The 17729-nt window shown below is 48.3% G+C and overlaps 8 protein-coding genes across 8 annotated transcripts; 4 read left to right on the forward strand and 4 right to left on the reverse strand.

Moving 5' to 3' along the window:
- Nucleotides 1–80: 80 nt before the first annotated feature.
- Nucleotides 81–448, reverse strand: N7498_006466 (LysM peptidoglycan-binding domain-containing protein; the record flags this gene model as incomplete). Its single annotated transcript, XM_058453528.1, has 2 exons — nt 81–259; nt 313–448. 2 exons carry the CDS (start codon nt 446–448, stop codon nt 81–83), a joined length of 315 nt encoding a protein of 104 aa, XP_058307719.1.
- A 942-nt stretch (nt 449–1390) lies between these two features.
- N7498_006467 (flavin-containing monooxygenase) lies at nt 1391–2848 on the reverse strand (the record flags this gene model as incomplete). The annotated part of the gene is made up of 1 exon (XM_058453529.1): nt 1391–2848. The coding sequence occupies one exon, from the start codon at nt 2846–2848 to the stop codon at nt 1391–1393; it is 1458 nt and encodes a 485-aa protein (XP_058307720.1).
- Nucleotides 2849–3730: 882 nt separating this feature from the next.
- On the reverse strand, nt 3731–4876 carry N7498_006468 (uncharacterized protein; the record flags this gene model as incomplete). Its single annotated transcript, XM_058453530.1, has 6 exons — nt 3731–4155; nt 4210–4290; nt 4343–4379; nt 4437–4615; nt 4670–4805; nt 4853–4876. 6 exons carry the CDS (start codon nt 4874–4876, stop codon nt 3731–3733), a joined length of 882 nt encoding a protein of 293 aa, XP_058307721.1.
- Nucleotides 4877–5695: 819 nt separating this feature from the next.
- On the forward strand, nt 5696–6796 carry N7498_006469 (zinc-binding alcohol dehydrogenase family protein; the record flags this gene model as incomplete). The annotated part of the gene is made up of 1 exon (XM_058453531.1): nt 5696–6796. One exon carries the CDS (start codon nt 5696–5698, stop codon nt 6794–6796), a length of 1101 nt encoding a protein of 366 aa, XP_058307722.1.
- Nucleotides 6797–7411: 615 nt separating this feature from the next.
- N7498_006470 (carotenoid oxygenase family protein) lies at nt 7412–9381 on the reverse strand (the record flags this gene model as incomplete). Its single annotated transcript, XM_058453532.1, has 3 exons — nt 7412–8581; nt 8631–9270; nt 9332–9381. 3 exons carry the CDS (start codon nt 9379–9381, stop codon nt 7412–7414), a joined length of 1860 nt encoding a protein of 619 aa, XP_058307723.1.
- A 1021-nt stretch (nt 9382–10402) lies between these two features.
- Nucleotides 10403–11944, forward strand: N7498_006471 (phytoene desaturase family protein; the record flags this gene model as incomplete). Its single annotated transcript, XM_058453533.1, has 2 exons — nt 10403–10912; nt 10967–11944. The coding sequence occupies 2 exons, from the start codon at nt 10403–10405 to the stop codon at nt 11942–11944; spliced, it is 1488 nt and encodes a 495-aa protein (XP_058307724.1).
- A 659-nt stretch (nt 11945–12603) lies between these two features.
- On the forward strand, nt 12604–14665 carry N7498_006472 (Bifunctional lycopene cyclase/phytoene synthase; the record flags this gene model as incomplete). Its single annotated transcript, XM_058453534.1, has 6 exons — nt 12604–12626; nt 12678–12777; nt 12824–13167; nt 13234–13407; nt 13468–13761; nt 13819–14665. The coding sequence occupies 6 exons, from the start codon at nt 12604–12606 to the stop codon at nt 14663–14665; spliced, it is 1782 nt and encodes a 593-aa protein (XP_058307725.1).
- Nucleotides 14666–15227: 562 nt separating this feature from the next.
- On the forward strand, nt 15228–17573 carry N7498_006473 (phytoene desaturase family protein; the record flags this gene model as incomplete). The annotated part of the gene is made up of 6 exons (XM_058453535.1): nt 15228–15255; nt 15309–15430; nt 15483–16016; nt 16070–16852; nt 17227–17414; nt 17459–17573. The coding sequence occupies 6 exons, from the start codon at nt 15228–15230 to the stop codon at nt 17571–17573; spliced, it is 1770 nt and encodes a 589-aa protein (XP_058307726.1).
- Between the last annotated feature and the right edge of the window lie 156 nt (nt 17574–17729).

Below are 17729 nucleotides of genomic sequence, written 5' to 3' on the forward strand. Positions count from 1 at the left end.
AGCATTCCAAACTTTTAGCAGACGTCTAACTTGCATACTTCGTCGACGTCTTCTTGGCACAATTCTGCATAGACAGTGCTTTAACAATACATAGGACTCACGACCCCAACACAAACATCGCGACCGGGGATGAGGTTCGAGCAGGTTGGGTTGATATCGGGATTCCAGCACAGGAGCTGCCTGATGGTGAAGGTGTTCTCATTGCGAGATATTATGTCCCAGCAGGTATCGCCAATTTGCACTCGGTAGAAAAGGCTGCCTATGCGCTAATATAAGTTATATCCACAGCAGAACAATGTTCGAGAAACTCACAGCCAAAGGGTGCTTGTGCCGGTTCGGGATCCTTCCCTTCTCGACTCTGCAGAACATCGTTGTTGATAGCGGCGGATAATGCCAGGGACGCGACTCCCAGCGTCAAAAACATAGCTTGCTTGCAAGAGACAAACATGGCGACAGTACGACTTGAGTTAAAAGAAAGATACAGACTGTTCTCTGGGGATAGAGCTAGCGAGTGTATGTAGATTATGTTCAGAAATAAAAACATTGCTATCCGCCTTCCCACTGCTACAATTTATATCCGGGGGCTCTATCTCGGCTCCGAAGATCAGCTCACGCCACAGTCTCAGAGTTTCAGAAGTAAAGAAACTATCCATCCAGAGAATGGAACTTCATAGCACGAAAAGACATTGCCTATCTCTCGCACGGGTTGCATCCACCCACAGGCATTGCAACCCTATCCCATCTCGACCAGGAACGCCTCTCCAGGAAATTAACCTTGCAAAGGGTCTCATAAAAGCCATCCAATAAACCACTCCATCCGCCCACCTGGAAACACCATTGCAATGATAACTGCAGATGTTTCAGACAGACCGCGTTGTGCTCTGTTCTCCAGTTACATAGCATGCCAACAAGATCAGCAGTTCAAAGCCAAAGTCACGGTTACTTTCTGTCAAGGAGGATACCTGGTCGAGGTGCATGGACTGTATGACCATCGATGAGCGTTGCTTGCTGTGGAGTGACCGGCACCCCGGCAGAGCAGGTTTGTGTAACCAGCCAGTTGAGACTGAAGCAAACAGCAGGTAAGCTTTGGTCTTGGATGTTGAGCTTCTTTTGCTTTGCAGATGTGCCCGTGCTTCGGTCGGAATGCTGCTTTGGTGTACAGAGTAACATTACTAACTTGTATCTTTCCCTAGAACCAGTAGGACATGGGGATGGGAACTGGGATTTGATGAGTTGAAAGTGCACGGCCGTATGAACCATCCTTCCTTGAGTATGCTGACGAGGGTATTCGGATTGAAATGCAATATTATATTGTCATCAGAGCAAAATACGTCAAAATATGCAGTATATCACATGTAAATGAACACAGGGTACTCTAGTGTAGATACTATCACATCCCCTTCTTCTCTCCCGAAAACTCCAAACCCACCAACGACCCGTTCTTCGCGAACTTCAAATCATCAAAATAATTATCCCTTGAAACCCAAGGCCCCCGATCCGCAGACCTAGGGAAACTGTTCTCGGCCTTGAGCACATAAGTAGAATTCAACGACAAAAGTCTCCGCGGCTGCAACCCTTGATCAGTAACAGGGTTCAACCTCGGAACAGCGGCCTTAACACCACGCTCCTGCATCGTCTTTAGCAAACGACAAACAAATTGCGACGTGGCATCAGCACCAAGCGTCCACGAAGCATTGACATAACCCAACAGGAACGCGGCATTGGGCAGATCCTGCAGCATCATCCCGTGCCAAGCATACTTATCGCCAAAGGACAGGGGAGTCCCGTCAACGGCTAGAGAAGTGCCACCGGCGAGTTGGAGGCGGAGGCCTGTTGCTGTGACGATGATGTCCGCGTCGAGTTTGGTGCCGGAGTTGAGTTCGATGCCTGAAGACGTGACTTGGCTGATTGTGTCTGTCTTGATATCTGCGCGGCCAGTGTGGAGGCTCTTGAAGAAGTCGCCGTCTGGGCAAACGCATAGTCGTTGGTCCCAGGGGTTGTAGCTGGGTTTGAAATGGGGGTCGTAAGGGATGTGTTTTGGGAGCTGGCGGGAGATTCCTCGTCCGAGGAGCCAGCGGGAGAAGTTGGGGAAGGCTTGGCAAAAGAGGAAGAACCAGCGTGTGCTGTAGAGGTAGCGCACGCGTTGGAGTCGGCGGTTAAGTGATGTGGGGAGGATGTAGCGTAGCCATGAGGAGGCTCTGTTCGGTAAAGAGAGGATGTAGGTCGGGCTGCGCTGCAGCATTGTTACATGCTTTGCTTTCTCCGCGAGGTTGGGAAGAAGTGTGATAGCTGTAGCACCGCTGCCAATGATGACGATTTTCTTATCGGAGTAGTCCAGGTTCTCTGGCCAGAACTGCGGATGAATGACCTGCCCTTGGAACTGTTCGATGCCAGGAATTTCGGTTTGAAGAGGCATGTTGTAATCGTAGTATCCGGTTCCAAACACCAGGAACTGGCCAGAGATTGACTTGGTTTTGCCCTCGTGCTCGACGCTGACTGACCAGCTGTTATCGGTTGAGGACCAGTCGGCGCCTAGCATGCGATGTTGGAATTTGATATGCTTCTTGATCCCATGATGCTCGGCAGCATTATTTAGGTACTTGACAATCGAGGGGCCGTGAGCGATCGGGTTGTCCGATTCCCACGGGTGCCAGGCAAAGCCGAAGGTAAAAAGATCCGAATCCGAGCGAATACCGGGATATTTGAAGAGATCCCAGGTGCCACCGAGATTATCGCGAGCCTCCACGATGGTATATCGAAGGTTGGGGAACTCGGACTTGAGGCGGTATGCAGCGTTGAGGCCGGAGATACCCGCGCCGATGATGACCACGTCAAAGTTCTCTTCCATGGCGATAGAGTGATATAATGATGTGAGATGGATTCAAATTAGTTCTAAGTCTTCCCCGCGTCTTTTATAAATCGAGAGTGACCTGCCTCGGTTAAGCCAATATAGCAGGACTTGCGAGAAGGGGAGATGTGACAATCGATCGGCTATGGACAACCGTCTCGGGAGGAAAAATGAGGAGTGGTCTGGGGAAGCCGAGGCGTTCCATGGACATGTAAAACAGCCTCAAGAAAAGATGGCTCACGAACAGTATGCCAAGTCGGGCAATGATCTAAGCCTCGGATACCAATTTGGCGATGGTTGCGAGTCTCCGCTCGGTGCAAAGTTCGCCGCCGGGGGCCTCGGCCCGATATTCACCTCTGATTGGCTGGAAACGCGACCCGAGGGCCGACGCGTGTTACAAATTAGGTTTGTCATCGTTAACTATGCAGCAAATGTACTTAGTATTTCTATAACTCGAAAGCAGGGGTATATCTCTAAACTCATGACTTTAGACGTCTTAAACGTGGTCGCTGCAGGCAAGCGCAGAATCCTTTCGTGATTCCGCCTCCGCCGAGCTCGTCGCAACCGAGCTATCCGAAGTATGGGATGATTCCTTCGCGCTTTCCACTTGACAGCCTCCCTCTGTCCTTCCACCGCCCGGCTTCGAGGCTGAGTAGACACGGGGAATATCGGTCCCGGGAATATTTGAGTCTCTATTTCTCCTCAGACGGCACATTCCTCGTAATTTTAGGTATAACGGCCGAACAGTCACCGCCGTAGCGCATACATGGGCCACAGATGTTTCGGCGCACGTCCAATAGATTACTCCGCGATTGGCATATGTAGGATCCTGGGTCGATAAAACGTGTGCGAGGCTCGGCACGCGTGCGGATGCAATCGCTATTACTCTTCAAGAAGTGTTAGGACTGTCTTTCTGGGGGGATTTTGTTGGACGTACAGACTTCCGGTGCCGAAGATTGCGAACAAGGCGCCTTTCGTCGATTTCGAAACACGGAGCCTTTGAAGTAAAGGTAGAGGAAGAATTAGAATTGCGACCTCCGTTGCGATGTTCACGGCTGCGTTTGCATAGGCCACTCCGGATACACTGAGGCATCTTGCGTCACTGCGGTGAAGATCCCAGATGGCGTGGATTGGCACGCATTGCCAGATGATCATTGGGAGGAGAATTATGAGAGATGCAGTCAACAGGACCATCGTGGTGATGAAGTATGGATGGGAGGTCTCGGGAAATATTCGGATGTAGAGGCAGAGGATGGACATTTTGATAAAGTAGATTTCCACGCAATAGAATATTTCGGCAATATAATCTGCAAGATTAATTGTCAGCCCAGTTGGAATGCCTTTTGGAAGCATGCACTTACACCAGATGAAGAGATTCCGAGCTTGAGTCATTGATGAGAATTTGATATCGTACAAACGGTATCCCATGCCATCGGTAACACCTGTTGCAGTCAGCGACTTGTTCTCTTGGCCCGGCTTCGGTGATAAACGTACAGAGATTGGTGAAGATGGTAAGTGGTATGGCAAGCATCTGGGTAGCACCGTTAGACGTCATCACTATAAACCATCGAGTGTCATTCCAACATACCCCAGCGGTGATATGACACCAGTCATCCCACCAAAATCGAACGGTGCATAGCCTTGCCACTATGCGAATCCCAACCATAAGAAAGGCGACAGTGCCACTCACAATCGCCGCCGCTCTTAACGCGGCATTATGGTTGTTGTGAGGTGGATTACATCTTTTCGCCCATGCCCTAGCTAATTCTACTGAAGCGTTAGTCTTGCGATGCGTGGGTGTCAAGGGGACATGACTCTTACCGATTCTGTCTTCGTAGGTGCAGTTGTACATTACGCAGGCCGATACGTGCACGACCATCTTCTTTTCAACGCATTGGCATTTGGTGTCTGTAAGTGGACATCCGGCGACTGAAGAGCTCTCCTCCCAACATTTGACCTGAGGGCGTCAGTAGTGAATAATTCGATTGGGGTGGCAGTACTCACAGCGCATGGTGACAGCCCGTTCATCACCGACTGTCGAGTGTCTAAATTGGCGAATACAAGGACATGATGGAATATGAGAAGCCAGACAACTAGGAGCGGCCTGGAAGAGCGCTTCATCCTGCTGACGGCATTGGGCTTGTAAGGCTGGCGGGAAGGGGGAGAAAGAGAACCGGTCCAGTCATAAGAGAAAGGCCAGAGCAAGAAAGCCTGCAACCCTCTTGTCCGAAGACCTATTAGCCCTGCAAACGGTCGCCACCGACATGGGGTTCTCCTCAGGACAGGGACAGCCATCTACTAGCGAATCACAACCACGCTATACTATTTGCACGGTCTCTCACACGGCATCTCAACTCCGAATCAACCCAAGGTTCACTGTACTTACATCGAAATTCTAGAGGTCGGGTTTCCAAAAGCTTGGGTTAAGCTTCGAGTCAAAGACGTAACCACATAAAAGTGAACCGGACTCTACCCGAACATGCCAAGACCGGCATTCGAGGACTGTCTAAGATCCGTAAGACACCTGCCAGTTGCTGTCATGTCAGCTGTAACCCTGTATTCAATTCTGGTTGGCCATGCCCATGCAAAAAGATTCCGGGAAATTATCTACCCGCGGACATGATCCCGGTCCAGACGACGAATTCGGGATGATCACCGCCCGACAGTCGGGCAAACCGAGAGTCCGTCGGGACGGGAAGACTTATCGATCGGTATGCCCACGCAGCTAATGTGCCGAGGTTCTGATTAACGTGATTCTTCATCAAGATGATAAGGATAGAATATAAATACGATACGCTGGAGTGCCACATGTGAAAGATTTTTTCACATCACAATTTGCAGGAAATCATGGCTACTCAAGTGCCAGAGTCCATGAAGGCCCTAGTCGGGAACCGATCTATCTGCGCTCGACTCGCAAACTACACACTCGGGAAATCATCCGGAGAAGGCGTGCTTGTTAAAAACGTTCCAGTCCCTGAGATCTCCGATAATGAAATCCTAGTCAAGGTTCGATGCGTCGCGCTGAACCCAACGGACTTCAAACACGTCGATATCCTGTCTCCCAAGGGCGCCATCATTGGCTGTGACTATTCAGGAACGGTTGCCAAAGTCGGATCCACTGCCCCCGGAAACTGGTCGGTTGGTGACCGAGTAGCTGGCGTCACACATGGTGGACTGTACCCCGAACGCGGCTCTTTCGCCGAGTACCTCAAGATCCCCGGTGACTGGGCCTGGAAGGTTCCGTCATCTGTGAGTGATGAGGAGGCCGCCACATTTGGTGTTTCTGCTGTTACTGCCATGTTGGCTTTGAATACTCGCCTGGGCGTTCCCTGGGCTGATGGCGGGAAGGAGCAAGGGTCGCGGGATACCCCTATTCTGATATACTCTGGTGCAACCGGAGCCGGGCTCTATGCCATTCAACTTGCCAAGCTTGCGGGACTGAAAGTCATCACGACTGCATCGCCGCGTTCGCATGACTTGGTGAAGGAGTACGGCGCAGATGATGTTTTTGATTATCGATCACCAACCGCTGCCGATGAGATCGTCCGAGCTTACCCCAATATTGACAGAGCTCTGGACTGTTTCTCTGAAGGAAGTTCCACTGATTTCTGCGTCAACGTTGTGCGCAAGAACAGAGGTTGGGTCGTGACGCTGCTGGACAGTGGGAAGACGGAGTCGCAAGGAGTCAAAATCGATTTTTTGCTTGCGTACTCGATCTTTAATTCCGAGTACCAATGGTTGCCTCCAATCGGGCCCAAGTTCCCCAAGAAGCCTGCCGACAATGAAGCGCTTCGTCGGTTTTACGCCGCGCTACCGAAAATCTCTACGCAGCTCAAGACACCACCACTGAAAAGTATTGACGGAGGGATGGAGAAGCTAAGCGTTGGGCTTGATATGCTTCGACAAGGGCAGGTCTCTGGTACCAAGCTGGTGGTGCCATTGAAATGATTAGGGAACCTGGGTTGGAGTTGTGTTGGGTCTTTCGGAAGCGAACTCTGTAATTAATCTACTAATGTGCCGTTCAATCTACTTTTTCAAATGAATTTGGAACTCCATATGTTCATTGTCGAGAAATAAAGTGTACACGATCCATATTAGCGGGCTTGGCGAGAGAGTGGATCAGTACGCCAACTGTCATTTCCAATGGCCCCATTCCTGTTTTCTTGGATTCACACCGAAACAACTCCCCAGCTGCATGATCAATGCCGTTGGCTCTGGCTCGCGAAGTGGCCTTGAGGGCAGAGATTGAGTCCCCACCTAGTCGTCTTGAAGCATCGTATCTCTGGAATGAAAGGGATATTTGTGATACCGGTACGGCCTGTTGACCTTACACAAATCCTCCGGACACTGATGGACATGACCATTGTCGTGGTCGTGATCGCGATCGCGATTGTGGCCATTGCCATTACCCCAATCATTCCTTTCTCCTTGTGGGAAAAGCCATTGCCATTTGCGAAGTAAGACCAAGGATGGTAATAAGAATTAAAAAGTAAAAGACTTAATTTATGAAAAGGATCAGTGTTTTGTAAAGATTTGCACTGCAAAGCGCTCATCATTTATTATTCACAAATCAGGCCAGTTTTCTGCGCGAGAAGAGATATATGGCCTTTGCTCCTCGATTTGCTGTCGGGTGAACCAGTTGCCATGAAACCCGTACGGCACGCGTTGTGGAAGAAAGATCTTCGCCACCACAGTTTTCATATCCCCTGCTTCAATAATCCATAACTCGCTTCTGGCATCATCGGACGTACTTCCATCTTCATTTAATTGGGACTCATCAAACATCAAAGTCAAGAGATACCCATCATCTTCAGTCGTCGCACCATCTCGGGAAACAAATCGAGGCTCTTGGGCGTACCACCCTTCCGGGGCTTGGAACACTTTGATTGGATCCCCAATATCATCACTTCCAAATATCGCTTTGATATCTCTATTGTCAACGCAGCCGTCAACCTCTGCGGTCTTTTGCTCAATTCCTCGCCGAATCAACGTTTTGACATCAATTTTGACAAGGCAATCGACCTTCATTGGCTCCCCTGTACTTGCACCGAACATTGCATCTTTTGAAGAGCATCCGTATATGAAAGTTGGAGCCTTCATTGTGCATGAAGGCGAAACGATCGGCATCTCGAAGGGAATGGCCGACAAAGCCCATTGATGAGTGATTAAATTCTGGTCTGTATCCGAGAGTAGGAATCGATAGTAGTAGAGTCGACTGTCGCTCCCCTGCTCTTCGGGAAATATTGGAGACGGACTATTTGCGATGCCACCCATTGAATATAACATGTCGGCACTTTTGTAACGACATGCAAGCATATTCACGGCTTCAACCTGGTCGTCTCCTTCAGACATTGGTGCAATTTCATCCCAAGTGCTAGCAGTATGGAAAATGAAGCACGGCTCTGTTTCGAACCATCGTACTCTTGCAAGGTCGTGTCGGGGGAAAATCCCGAATCGGGATAGTAAGTGCTGATCGTAGTGGATGATCGGTCTCCCTCTTAGCATATTGATGGGGTCCAGTGACATTGGAAGATCTAAGATTATTGTATAGCCTTGGGAGACGCCGAAGTCATGCATCAACTTTGGACTCGATATTCCTGGAACAGGAGCATGTAGTGCTGGTGGCTTAGGTTTCGCTTCCCCCGATTTGGGAATCAGAGAGTACCAGACAAATGGAGGTAAGAAAGACGATTGAAACGAGATTAGCTCCCCAGTGATTTGATCGACACGTGGCTATTTAAACAGTTAGCGATCGTATCTCTAACTCATCTGAAGTACTCACATGGGCAGTGGTCCAATCTTTCAAAAACCCAAATAGTCCACTGCGACCGAAGAAATTATCTGCAGAACCCGAAGTAGTATGTTCGTTATCCGCTGGATTTCCATTGTACCAGCCGACAGTATCCAAGTTTGGTAGCTGGATCCTCAACGGTGGCCCAGTCTGACATGTTGCCAAAGCTCTCTTGTCATGATAAAGAACGGCTGTGTTTGCAACACTGATTTTACGTACGGACGGCACATGGTGGTTAAAGTGGGACCACAGAACGAGAAGTAAGAAGCGGCAGAGTTGGGTGAATGTCGAAAGTGTCGAGGCAAATGGGTCAACGAGTGTTGCGATACTTGGCAATATGGATGAACGCAAACTGGGCATCGACTTTGTAGCGAGGTAAATATCCGTCAATATGTACCGGTTGACAAAACAAGGCTCAACATTCGCCGACTCTTGGGCGGTTGTCCGAAATAATACACCACTTAGCATGCCATCGCCATCAAACATATGTAAATCTCCAGGGACGTTGTCTCCAAAGCTCGGATTTCCACCGTTTCGAACGTATTGACCGCCAAGTAACTCAACGGGAATAGTCCCGGAGAATGCACAAGGCTCAAGGTTAAGTTGTCTTTGAATCGGCGCGAAGTTACCCCTAAGACATCTTGAGATTATGAGCTTGTCTCTGTTTCCTTCTATGGTTGGGAGATAGGTACCGGTGCTTTCTTTCCGCTGCGCCCGTCCGGCCTTTTGCTGATTCTCCCATGGCCCCAAGGGGATGTTAATCGATGAACTAACAGCAGTCCACTAAAACGCACATGGAAGTTTTTTCATGCCAGATCCATCTGCTGATTCCTTAGCAGTGGCATTTTGGCGATGGGAATACAACCTGCCCTTCCATGAAGAGATCGAATACTAGCGAGAGAGTTGACGTCACAACAGTGGCAGTTAAATTGAAGCGGGGCAACAATCAATACAATTTCAGAAACCGTACAGTCACTTATTCAGCAATCTGATCAGAGATGAGAACATCGGCGCCCGAAAGTCCATGATTTCGATTATTTCGAGCGAGGTTAACATTACTCCCCCTCCCCCCGGCCTCCTTCCCAGGGTTGTGATCTCCTAATCATTAGGATATACTAGTCATCCTGAACCACCCGGGCCATGATTCGCCAATATATCTGGAATTTCAGTAGGTTCTTACACTAGCCTTCATATCTCCACGGTTACGAGTACGATCCAGCCGCGTTGGCATTTCCACCAATACAAGGGACAGAGACCTTATTCCTTTTTTAGACTAACAGATCCAGATCGGGATACCCATCGAACGCATTATATCATTACGTATTCTGACTCACAATCTGCATGCATGTCGATGCCTGTAATTTTTGTAATTAATGATTAGAAATTAGAAAGGTCAAGCGGCTGCTTTAATATGGGCCTTGGGTTCTCTAGATATCCGATGCCCAGAAAAGAAATTCCCAGTTCAGTATGGTCGGAATGAAAAGAAAGAGGGTGGTTATCGTGGGTAAGGGATTTTCCATTCAGCACTGTAAGTTCAGTATCAAGCTGATCGTGTGGTCATTTAGGAGCTGGGGTGGGGGGTGTTGCAACCGCAGCCCGACTGGCACAAGCTGGAGTGGAAGTTTTAGTCTATGAGAAGAACAATTTTCATGGAGGGAAATGCAGCAACATGGTTCACAATGGATATGTGAGCTTGAAATGCCAGAACGAGGTGTGAAACTACTATTGACTCCTCTCAGCGCTTTGATCGTGGACCCTCAATAATGCTCATGACCGAAATATTCGAGGAGACATTTCGGCATCTGGGAACTTCAATGGCTTCAGAGGGTATTGATCTCCTAAGGTGTGAGCCTAATTGCAACGTCTGGTTCTCTGATGGGGAATGCTTTACGACTTCCACCGACTTGGTTCACATGAAGCATCAAATTGAGAAGCACGAAGGACGACATGGATTTGACCGGTTCATCGCATTTCTACAAGAGTCCCAGAGGCATTATGAGCAGAGTGTGATCCATGTGTTGAGGAAAGATTTCCCGGGATTTTTATCACTTTTAAGGCCGGCCTTTTTGTCCTACATATTTCAACTTCACCCTTTTCACAATGTGTGGCAAAGGGTCTCCTATTTCTTCCAATCCCACAAACTACGTCAAGCGTTTACTCTCGGGAGTATGTATCTCGGAATGTCTCCTTTTGAAACTCCAGGGACTTATACTTTACTTCAATACGCCGAGCTTGCTGGCGGAGTTTGGTATCCTCGTGGTGGTTTTCACCGAGTAAGTTGTGAGCCATTCTAGTTGAGAGTCTTGGAAGTTGACTGATTTGCAAAGGTTGTACACTCGCTGGTCGACATCGGCACAAGGCTAGGTGTCCAATATCATCTTTCAATCCCAGTGGAGGAAGTGACTGTGTCCTCTAAGGGTGAGGCTCTGGGAGTCTCATTAGACTCAAACAGATTTGTTGAAGCCGACGCTGTTGTGATCAACGCCGATCTACTTTACGCATATCGAGAGCTTCTCCCATCAGCATGCACTGGCCTGAATAGGGGCAAAAACATTTCGTGCAGCAGTATATCCTTTTACTGGTCACTGTCGAAGAAGGTTCCACAACTGGAAACTCACAACATGTTCGTGGGAGAGTCCTTCGGAAACCGTTTCACACAGGTCTACGTGAAGCGACATGAATCAACCAGACCGTCATTTTATGTCCATGTTCCCTCAAGGATCGATCCTTCGGCAGCACCTACAGGAAAGGACGCGGTAATCGTTCTTGTTCTGGTCGAGAATTTAGGGGGCTCAGATCCGAAGCATAACCCTTGTCAGAAAGATGAGATGAGGAGACTGGTGACGAATGTGCGCGAGCAAGTGATATTGTCTATTGAGAAGCGAATAGGGATTGTCAGATTCAGAGAGCTCATTGATCATGAGATTATCAACACACCATTGACTTGGCAAGAGACATTCAACTCGGAGGGAGGTGGAATATTCGGTCTCGATCACAGCTTTTTCAATATACTGGCTTTTCGGCCAAAGATCAAACATGAGAGCATCGACGGGTTATACTTCGTTGGCGCCAGCACACACCCGGGAGCCGGTGTTCCCACCTGCCTGGCGGGCGCAAAACTCACCGCAGAGCGGGTCTTGGAAGATCTAAACATCCCGGCCCCTTGGGAGGCTCAGAATACCAAAGGCAGACGAGCTACTCTACGACGTTTGCTTTTTAAACCTCCATGGAAGTGTATTATCTTTATTGTTACTCTTTATGTGACTGTCGGAGTGGTTCTAGGAGGAACCCGTTCAACGTTTTGACTGTGATGCTAAAGCAAAGCGGTCTAACGATGGTGGTCATTAACGAGACATGACATTCAAATAAATTATTAGGCTCCAAAAAAATACAAAGATTCCCCTAATGACGGACTTACGGTCAAGTCTACTTTGTCGGCCATGGAGATCGATCGATCGATCGATCGATCGACCGGGAACAACGGACAGACACCGCAGACCGAGATTTACTATTCCTGCTTTTACTCGTCTTACATGCATCCCCTGCCCTTGCCCTCGTGAATACGCCAGATTTTTCTTTCTAGGGACGAATTACGTCTTTATTACACCTTCGATTTTCTCTGTGGCTGTAACTTGTTAAGTTGCGTATTTCCTAGCCATAGTATGTAATTTAGCTGCAATGTTGGTTACACATGGCATCTGTCAGCGGAAGAAGCGGCAACCCGAGATCCCAGTTTAAATTACACCGCGTCCATTCCAAAGTTTCAGAGCCTTAAGGAATCAAAGTCTTTGGGGGTGGACTCTGCTGTAATTGCTTAACTTTCAGCGTAATTGGCACCAGCCACTCATTGACTCGTCATTTATAGAGAAAGTCTGCGCCCAATACTTTCTCCTTCATCCTTCATCGATCTGGAATACCCATACTCGGCGGCAGAGGGTATCCCTAACATTCTGCATCTGGCATAATGGGTCTCGACTACTGGCTTGTGTATGTTGTGCAATCCGATTAACAAAATTGAGACCTAACATGTTTCTACAGCCACTTGACCTGGACAGTTCCGCCCGCAACCTTACTCTCAGTGGCATATTGGCCTTTCTTGACGAGACTTGAGATCTTCAAGATACTTTTCTTGATCACCGTAAGACTCACTTTTTCGATGTCAGGATCACTGTTGACTGTCCAAGATTGCCGTTTTCTCCACCATACCATGGGACTCATATTTGATACGCAACCGCATCTGGTCTTATCCAGCGGACGCAGTTGTCGGACTCACAATATTTGATATTCCCGTGGAGGAGGTATTTTTCTTTGTCATCCAGACTTACTGCACGAGCTTGCTTTATGTTATACTCACTAAGCATCTGGTGCTTCCGGCTTATTTGCTCCCAAGGTCGGGTGATTTCACGAAAACCGCTAGACCCATAATGTTTTTGGCTGGAATTGGTATCGGCGTGATGTTCATCTCGAATCATCTGACCTATCTCCGGCTCATATTACTATGGGCCCTTCCTGTGTTGACCCTTCAATTGTGAGACTTTACGGAGAGCTTTACTTATTTTGTGAGACTGTGAATGCTAACGAGGCTAACCACTAGGATACTTTGTGGCGACTTTCTACTCGCTTTACCGAAAAGACCTATCCTTGCGTCCATTTTATTGCCTACCTTCTATCTATGGATAGTGGACTTTTTCTCGCTTCAACGCGGCACATGGGTGATTGCACCCGAAACTAAGGTGGACATTCGGTTTGGGGGTTCACTGGACTTGGAGTATGTTTTGACACATGTCAGTTCACGGAAGTCTCTAAAATCATTTTCGTTGCCATTTAGGGAGGCGATCTTCTTTCTTGTCAGCAACATGCTGGTCGTCTTCGGCCTAGTGACAGTGGACCACGCCATTGCGATACAGGAGCACGACACAATGATTTCCAGCCAGGACGAACCCCATTCTCCCTCATTCACCCGAATTGCCTGGTTGTATATCACCAGTCAAACGAGCCCTTATGACGTTTCCTTCCTCGAAGGATTGTCTGCAGCCATCAACAAATTGGCCCAAAAGAGTCAGAGCATGTACCTTGGCAGCGCAATGTTCCAGGATAGGCTCCGTATCGATCTCATTCTCCTGTCAGAAGTTTCCGACCTCTATTGATCCAGATAAATATCATGCTGACTTTCTTATAGGTACTCGTTTTGCCGGGTGATTGACGACTTGGTAGACGAAGCCCCTGACCGTGAAACAGCTCAAGCGAACATCAAGGAAGCATCTCAAGTTTTGCATTGGCGCTTTTCTACTAAGCGGCCCACAAAGCCCCTCTATGACTATCTGGAAGTCGAAAAGAACCCCGATCGAACCGGCGTTCTATCACCATTGCTGTCCTCCATTGCGCTGTTGCCTGCCTCTCGTCTCACCCTGAAACCACTGCTTGAACTCCTGTCTGGGTTTGAAATGGATCTCCAATTTTCTACTGAAAAACAGGAATTCCCAATTGCGTCAGAAACAGATTTGGAATTGTACGCCCATCGTGTCGCGGGCACCGTCGCGGCGTCTCTTCTTGAACTAGTTTTCAGCCACTATGAAATGGGCGAAAGAAAGTACGATCGCGCTCAACAAGAGAGAATCATCCAAGCTGGTCAGCGCATGGGTCAGGCTTTACAGTACGTTAACATTGCCCGCGATATAAAGCGCGACGCAGCGATCGGCCGTGTGTATATTCCTTCTTCATGGCTCGCAGAGGAGAAACTCGCCCCGAGCGATGTTCTGTCAAACTCGGATGATGCCCGTCTTGCCGTATTCGAAGATCGCATGCTCTGCAAAGCGAAGAACGCCTATGAATTAAGCGTAGGTGCAATTTATGAGTTGCCCTACGAGGCGCGGGGCCCTATCCGGACAACGGTTGAAAGCTATATGATGATTGGGGAAATGGTTCGGAAAAGGCGGCGAGCGGGGATCGAGGAGGATGGAAAGTTGAAAGTGCCTCTGTGGCGTCGGCTAAGGCTCGCATGGTGGGAGATGTATGTCAGTCAATAATAGGCCTAAATCTCTTCATGAAGCATCGGGTTGAGATAATCTTGCGATTTTCACCAGATTGGCCAAGTGAGGGAAAACTGAAAATTTAGCAAACAATACGAGTATTGAGGTGAATACCCGGAGCTCAATCAATGCAACCGGTGCCGGCGTCTGCAAAATCTAGGAAAATCAAGGAACTGTAGCTTTAATACAAGGCAGCCCTGCTAGTGTCAAATTCCTGGCCCAGGGGAGGCCCTTAATAATCGGGGGCTGGTGGGTTTGGTGCCCCTACCAACAATCTCTTCCTAGCAGCAAGGGGATACACTCTTATCTCCGATACATCTCCTGCAAATTGTAACTTCTCCAAATCCCGATCTGCCAGTAGACTAAAAAACCCACAGCCGCGATGAAATACACTACATTTACCAGATCGGGAAATGTGGGGCCCGAGAAGTACGCATCAATCGTTACGAGGGATCGGTCACCTGCCATGGTGCAGTCTCGACCTGTTTTGATTCATCTTTCTTCCATTTTCGAACGGTTCAACTTGAGAATCTCACATCTGGGCTGAGTTTGAAGCAAAATGGACCCTCCAAGCGCCATTGTAGTGGGTGAGTTGATCACACCATCCATCGACCGCCAAACACTTGTTCACATCTTCTAGGAGCTGGAGCTGGAGGAATAGCCACGGCTGCTCGCTTAGCAAAGGCTGGATACAACGTCACTGTTGTCGAAAAGAATGGGTTTCTAGGAGGCCGATGTTCACTCGTTCATCATGAAGAATATGTGTGTTTTGTTTTCCTGCCCGTTGCATCCATCATTCTAACAATGCCTTAAGAGGTTTGACCAAGGTCCATCCCTCTTGTTGATGCCAGAGGTCTTTTACCAGACCTTTCGTGATCTCGATACGTCGCCTGAACAAGAGAATCTTCGATTCCTCAAATGCGAGCCCAATTATCGAATCTGGTTCTCGGATCATGATCACTTAGAACTGTCGACTGATTTATGCAAGTTAAAGCCTCAAATAGAGCATTATGAGGGTAAAGAAGGCTTGCAAAATTTCTTCGGATTTTTAAGAGAGTCTGGCCGACATTATGATCTCTCTATGGAACATGTCTTGTCAAAAGACTTTCCAGACCTTTTGGCTATGCTACGGCCGAAACTACTGGTGTCATTGCTTTCTTTGCATCCGTTTGAAAGTATGTGGAGCCGTGTCCAACGACATTTTAAGTCCGATAAGCTTCGACGTGCCTTTACATTTGCCAGCATGTACCTTGGCATGAATCCCTTTGAGGCCCCTGGAACATATTCCCTGCTACAGTATACGGAGCTAGCACATGGTATATTTTATCCCGAGGGCGGATTTGTGAAGGTTAGTACTTCTGTGTATTGGTTATTTTATCTTTAATTAGCTTATCGTTACAGGTTCTAGAAGCTTTGGCCGATGTTGGAAAGCGGTTGGGCGTGAAGTACCGCTTAAACACTGAAGTCTCATCAGTTATTTATTCTTCGGAAAGCAAAACACGTGGCATACGGCTTAAATCAGGTGAAGAGCTTCTCGCCGACGTTGTCGTCATCAACGCAGACCTTGTTTATGCCTACAGCAATCTCCTGCCTCCTACCTCTTACTCTCGAAGCTTGACCAAACGCCTAGCATCCTGCAGCAGCATATCATTTTTTTGGTCCTTTGATAGAGTAATTCCGGAGTTACAGGTACATAACGTCTTCTTGGCAGAACAATACAAGGAGAGCTTCGATGCCATATTCCATCGCCATCAACTACCCGCCGAGCCATCATTCTATGTCAATGTCCCAAGCCGGATTGATCCAACTGCAGCTCCTAAAGGGAAAGATACAGTGGTGGTATTAGTACCTGTCGGCCACCTCGTGGACGATCCCTCAAATCCTCAAGACTGGGATGCTTTGGTAAAACATGCTCGCGAAGTCGTTTTCAAAACAATCGAGTCTCGAACGGGGTGCTCGCGATTGCGTGACAGCCTGCTTCATGAATCAATTGAGACACCTACCAGCTGGGAAACGAAGTTTAATCTCGATCGCGGTGCAATTCTTGGTCTTTCGCATTCATTTTTCAATGTTCTGAGCTTTAGACCCAAGATCAAGCACGCTGACATCCGGGGGTTGTATTTTGTCGGTGCAAGCACACATCCTGGGGCAGGGGTTCCTGTGAGTTTGTCCAGTGCCAAGATCGTGAGTCAAAGCATAATAGGGGACTTGTCTGGGAAACGGAGTCCCGACGAACATCGTGGTCGGATGGTACTTTGGTTTATGTTACCGTTGCTGGTTTTGTTTCTTTGCTATCTGATTCCATATTTACTGGAGAAAACGTAATAGTCGATCGTGTACTAGCAATAAATGGGTGCAACTGGCACATGAGTCAAAATATAATCGGCAAAAATAACTCTATACATCGTACTCCAAAAAAGTCTTGCACAACGCAAAGGAAAGAATAAAAGCTCAATTTTCGGAGTCGGTAGATGCAGATTACTCATTCTCATGCTTGCGGAAGAGCGACCCTGACATCGAAAAGCTAACTTCGAGGAAATTGTAGCTCAAATCCATAGCCAGCGGAACACGTAATATCCGAGGATATTATGTTAGCTTTCGCGGGCTGGTCACCAGCCGAAAGAAATGTCTGCCAGGCAATTCCTATAGTCCTTTCAGGAGATGAATCAGTAGCTGCAAAGGCCGAGGAAAAGTTGATGGGAGCACTTTCACTAACGGAATATGAGGAGCTCGAGCCGCCAAAAGTGTGAGTACCAATGCAGACCGCATGTTCTTCAAGTGCTAAATTAGACGCCTCACCCAAGTACTAGATAACTGCGCCGGGCTGGGGGAAGCGGATATCTCCACCTTCATTGGCGGTGCGGCCATGGACATTGGCAACAAAAATGGGCAGGAAGCTAGATGATCGCTTCTCGGCAAACAGAGCTTCCTTCTCCCCGGATAATTTGGCCGAACCTTAGATACCGCTAGCCTGGGTAAGTATAGACAACAATCTACGGGCAATACTTCCCATGGAGGTATAAAATAATCGGGCAAAGCAAAGACACCCCGATAGATCCAG

Source organism: Penicillium cinerascens (genome assembly GCF_028974065.1).
Source record: "Penicillium cinerascens strain IBT 15544 chromosome Unknown contig_6_segment0_segment0, whole genome shotgun sequence".
In the NCBI taxonomy this organism is placed as follows: Eukaryota; Fungi; Ascomycota; class Eurotiomycetes; order Eurotiales; family Aspergillaceae; genus Penicillium; species Penicillium cinerascens.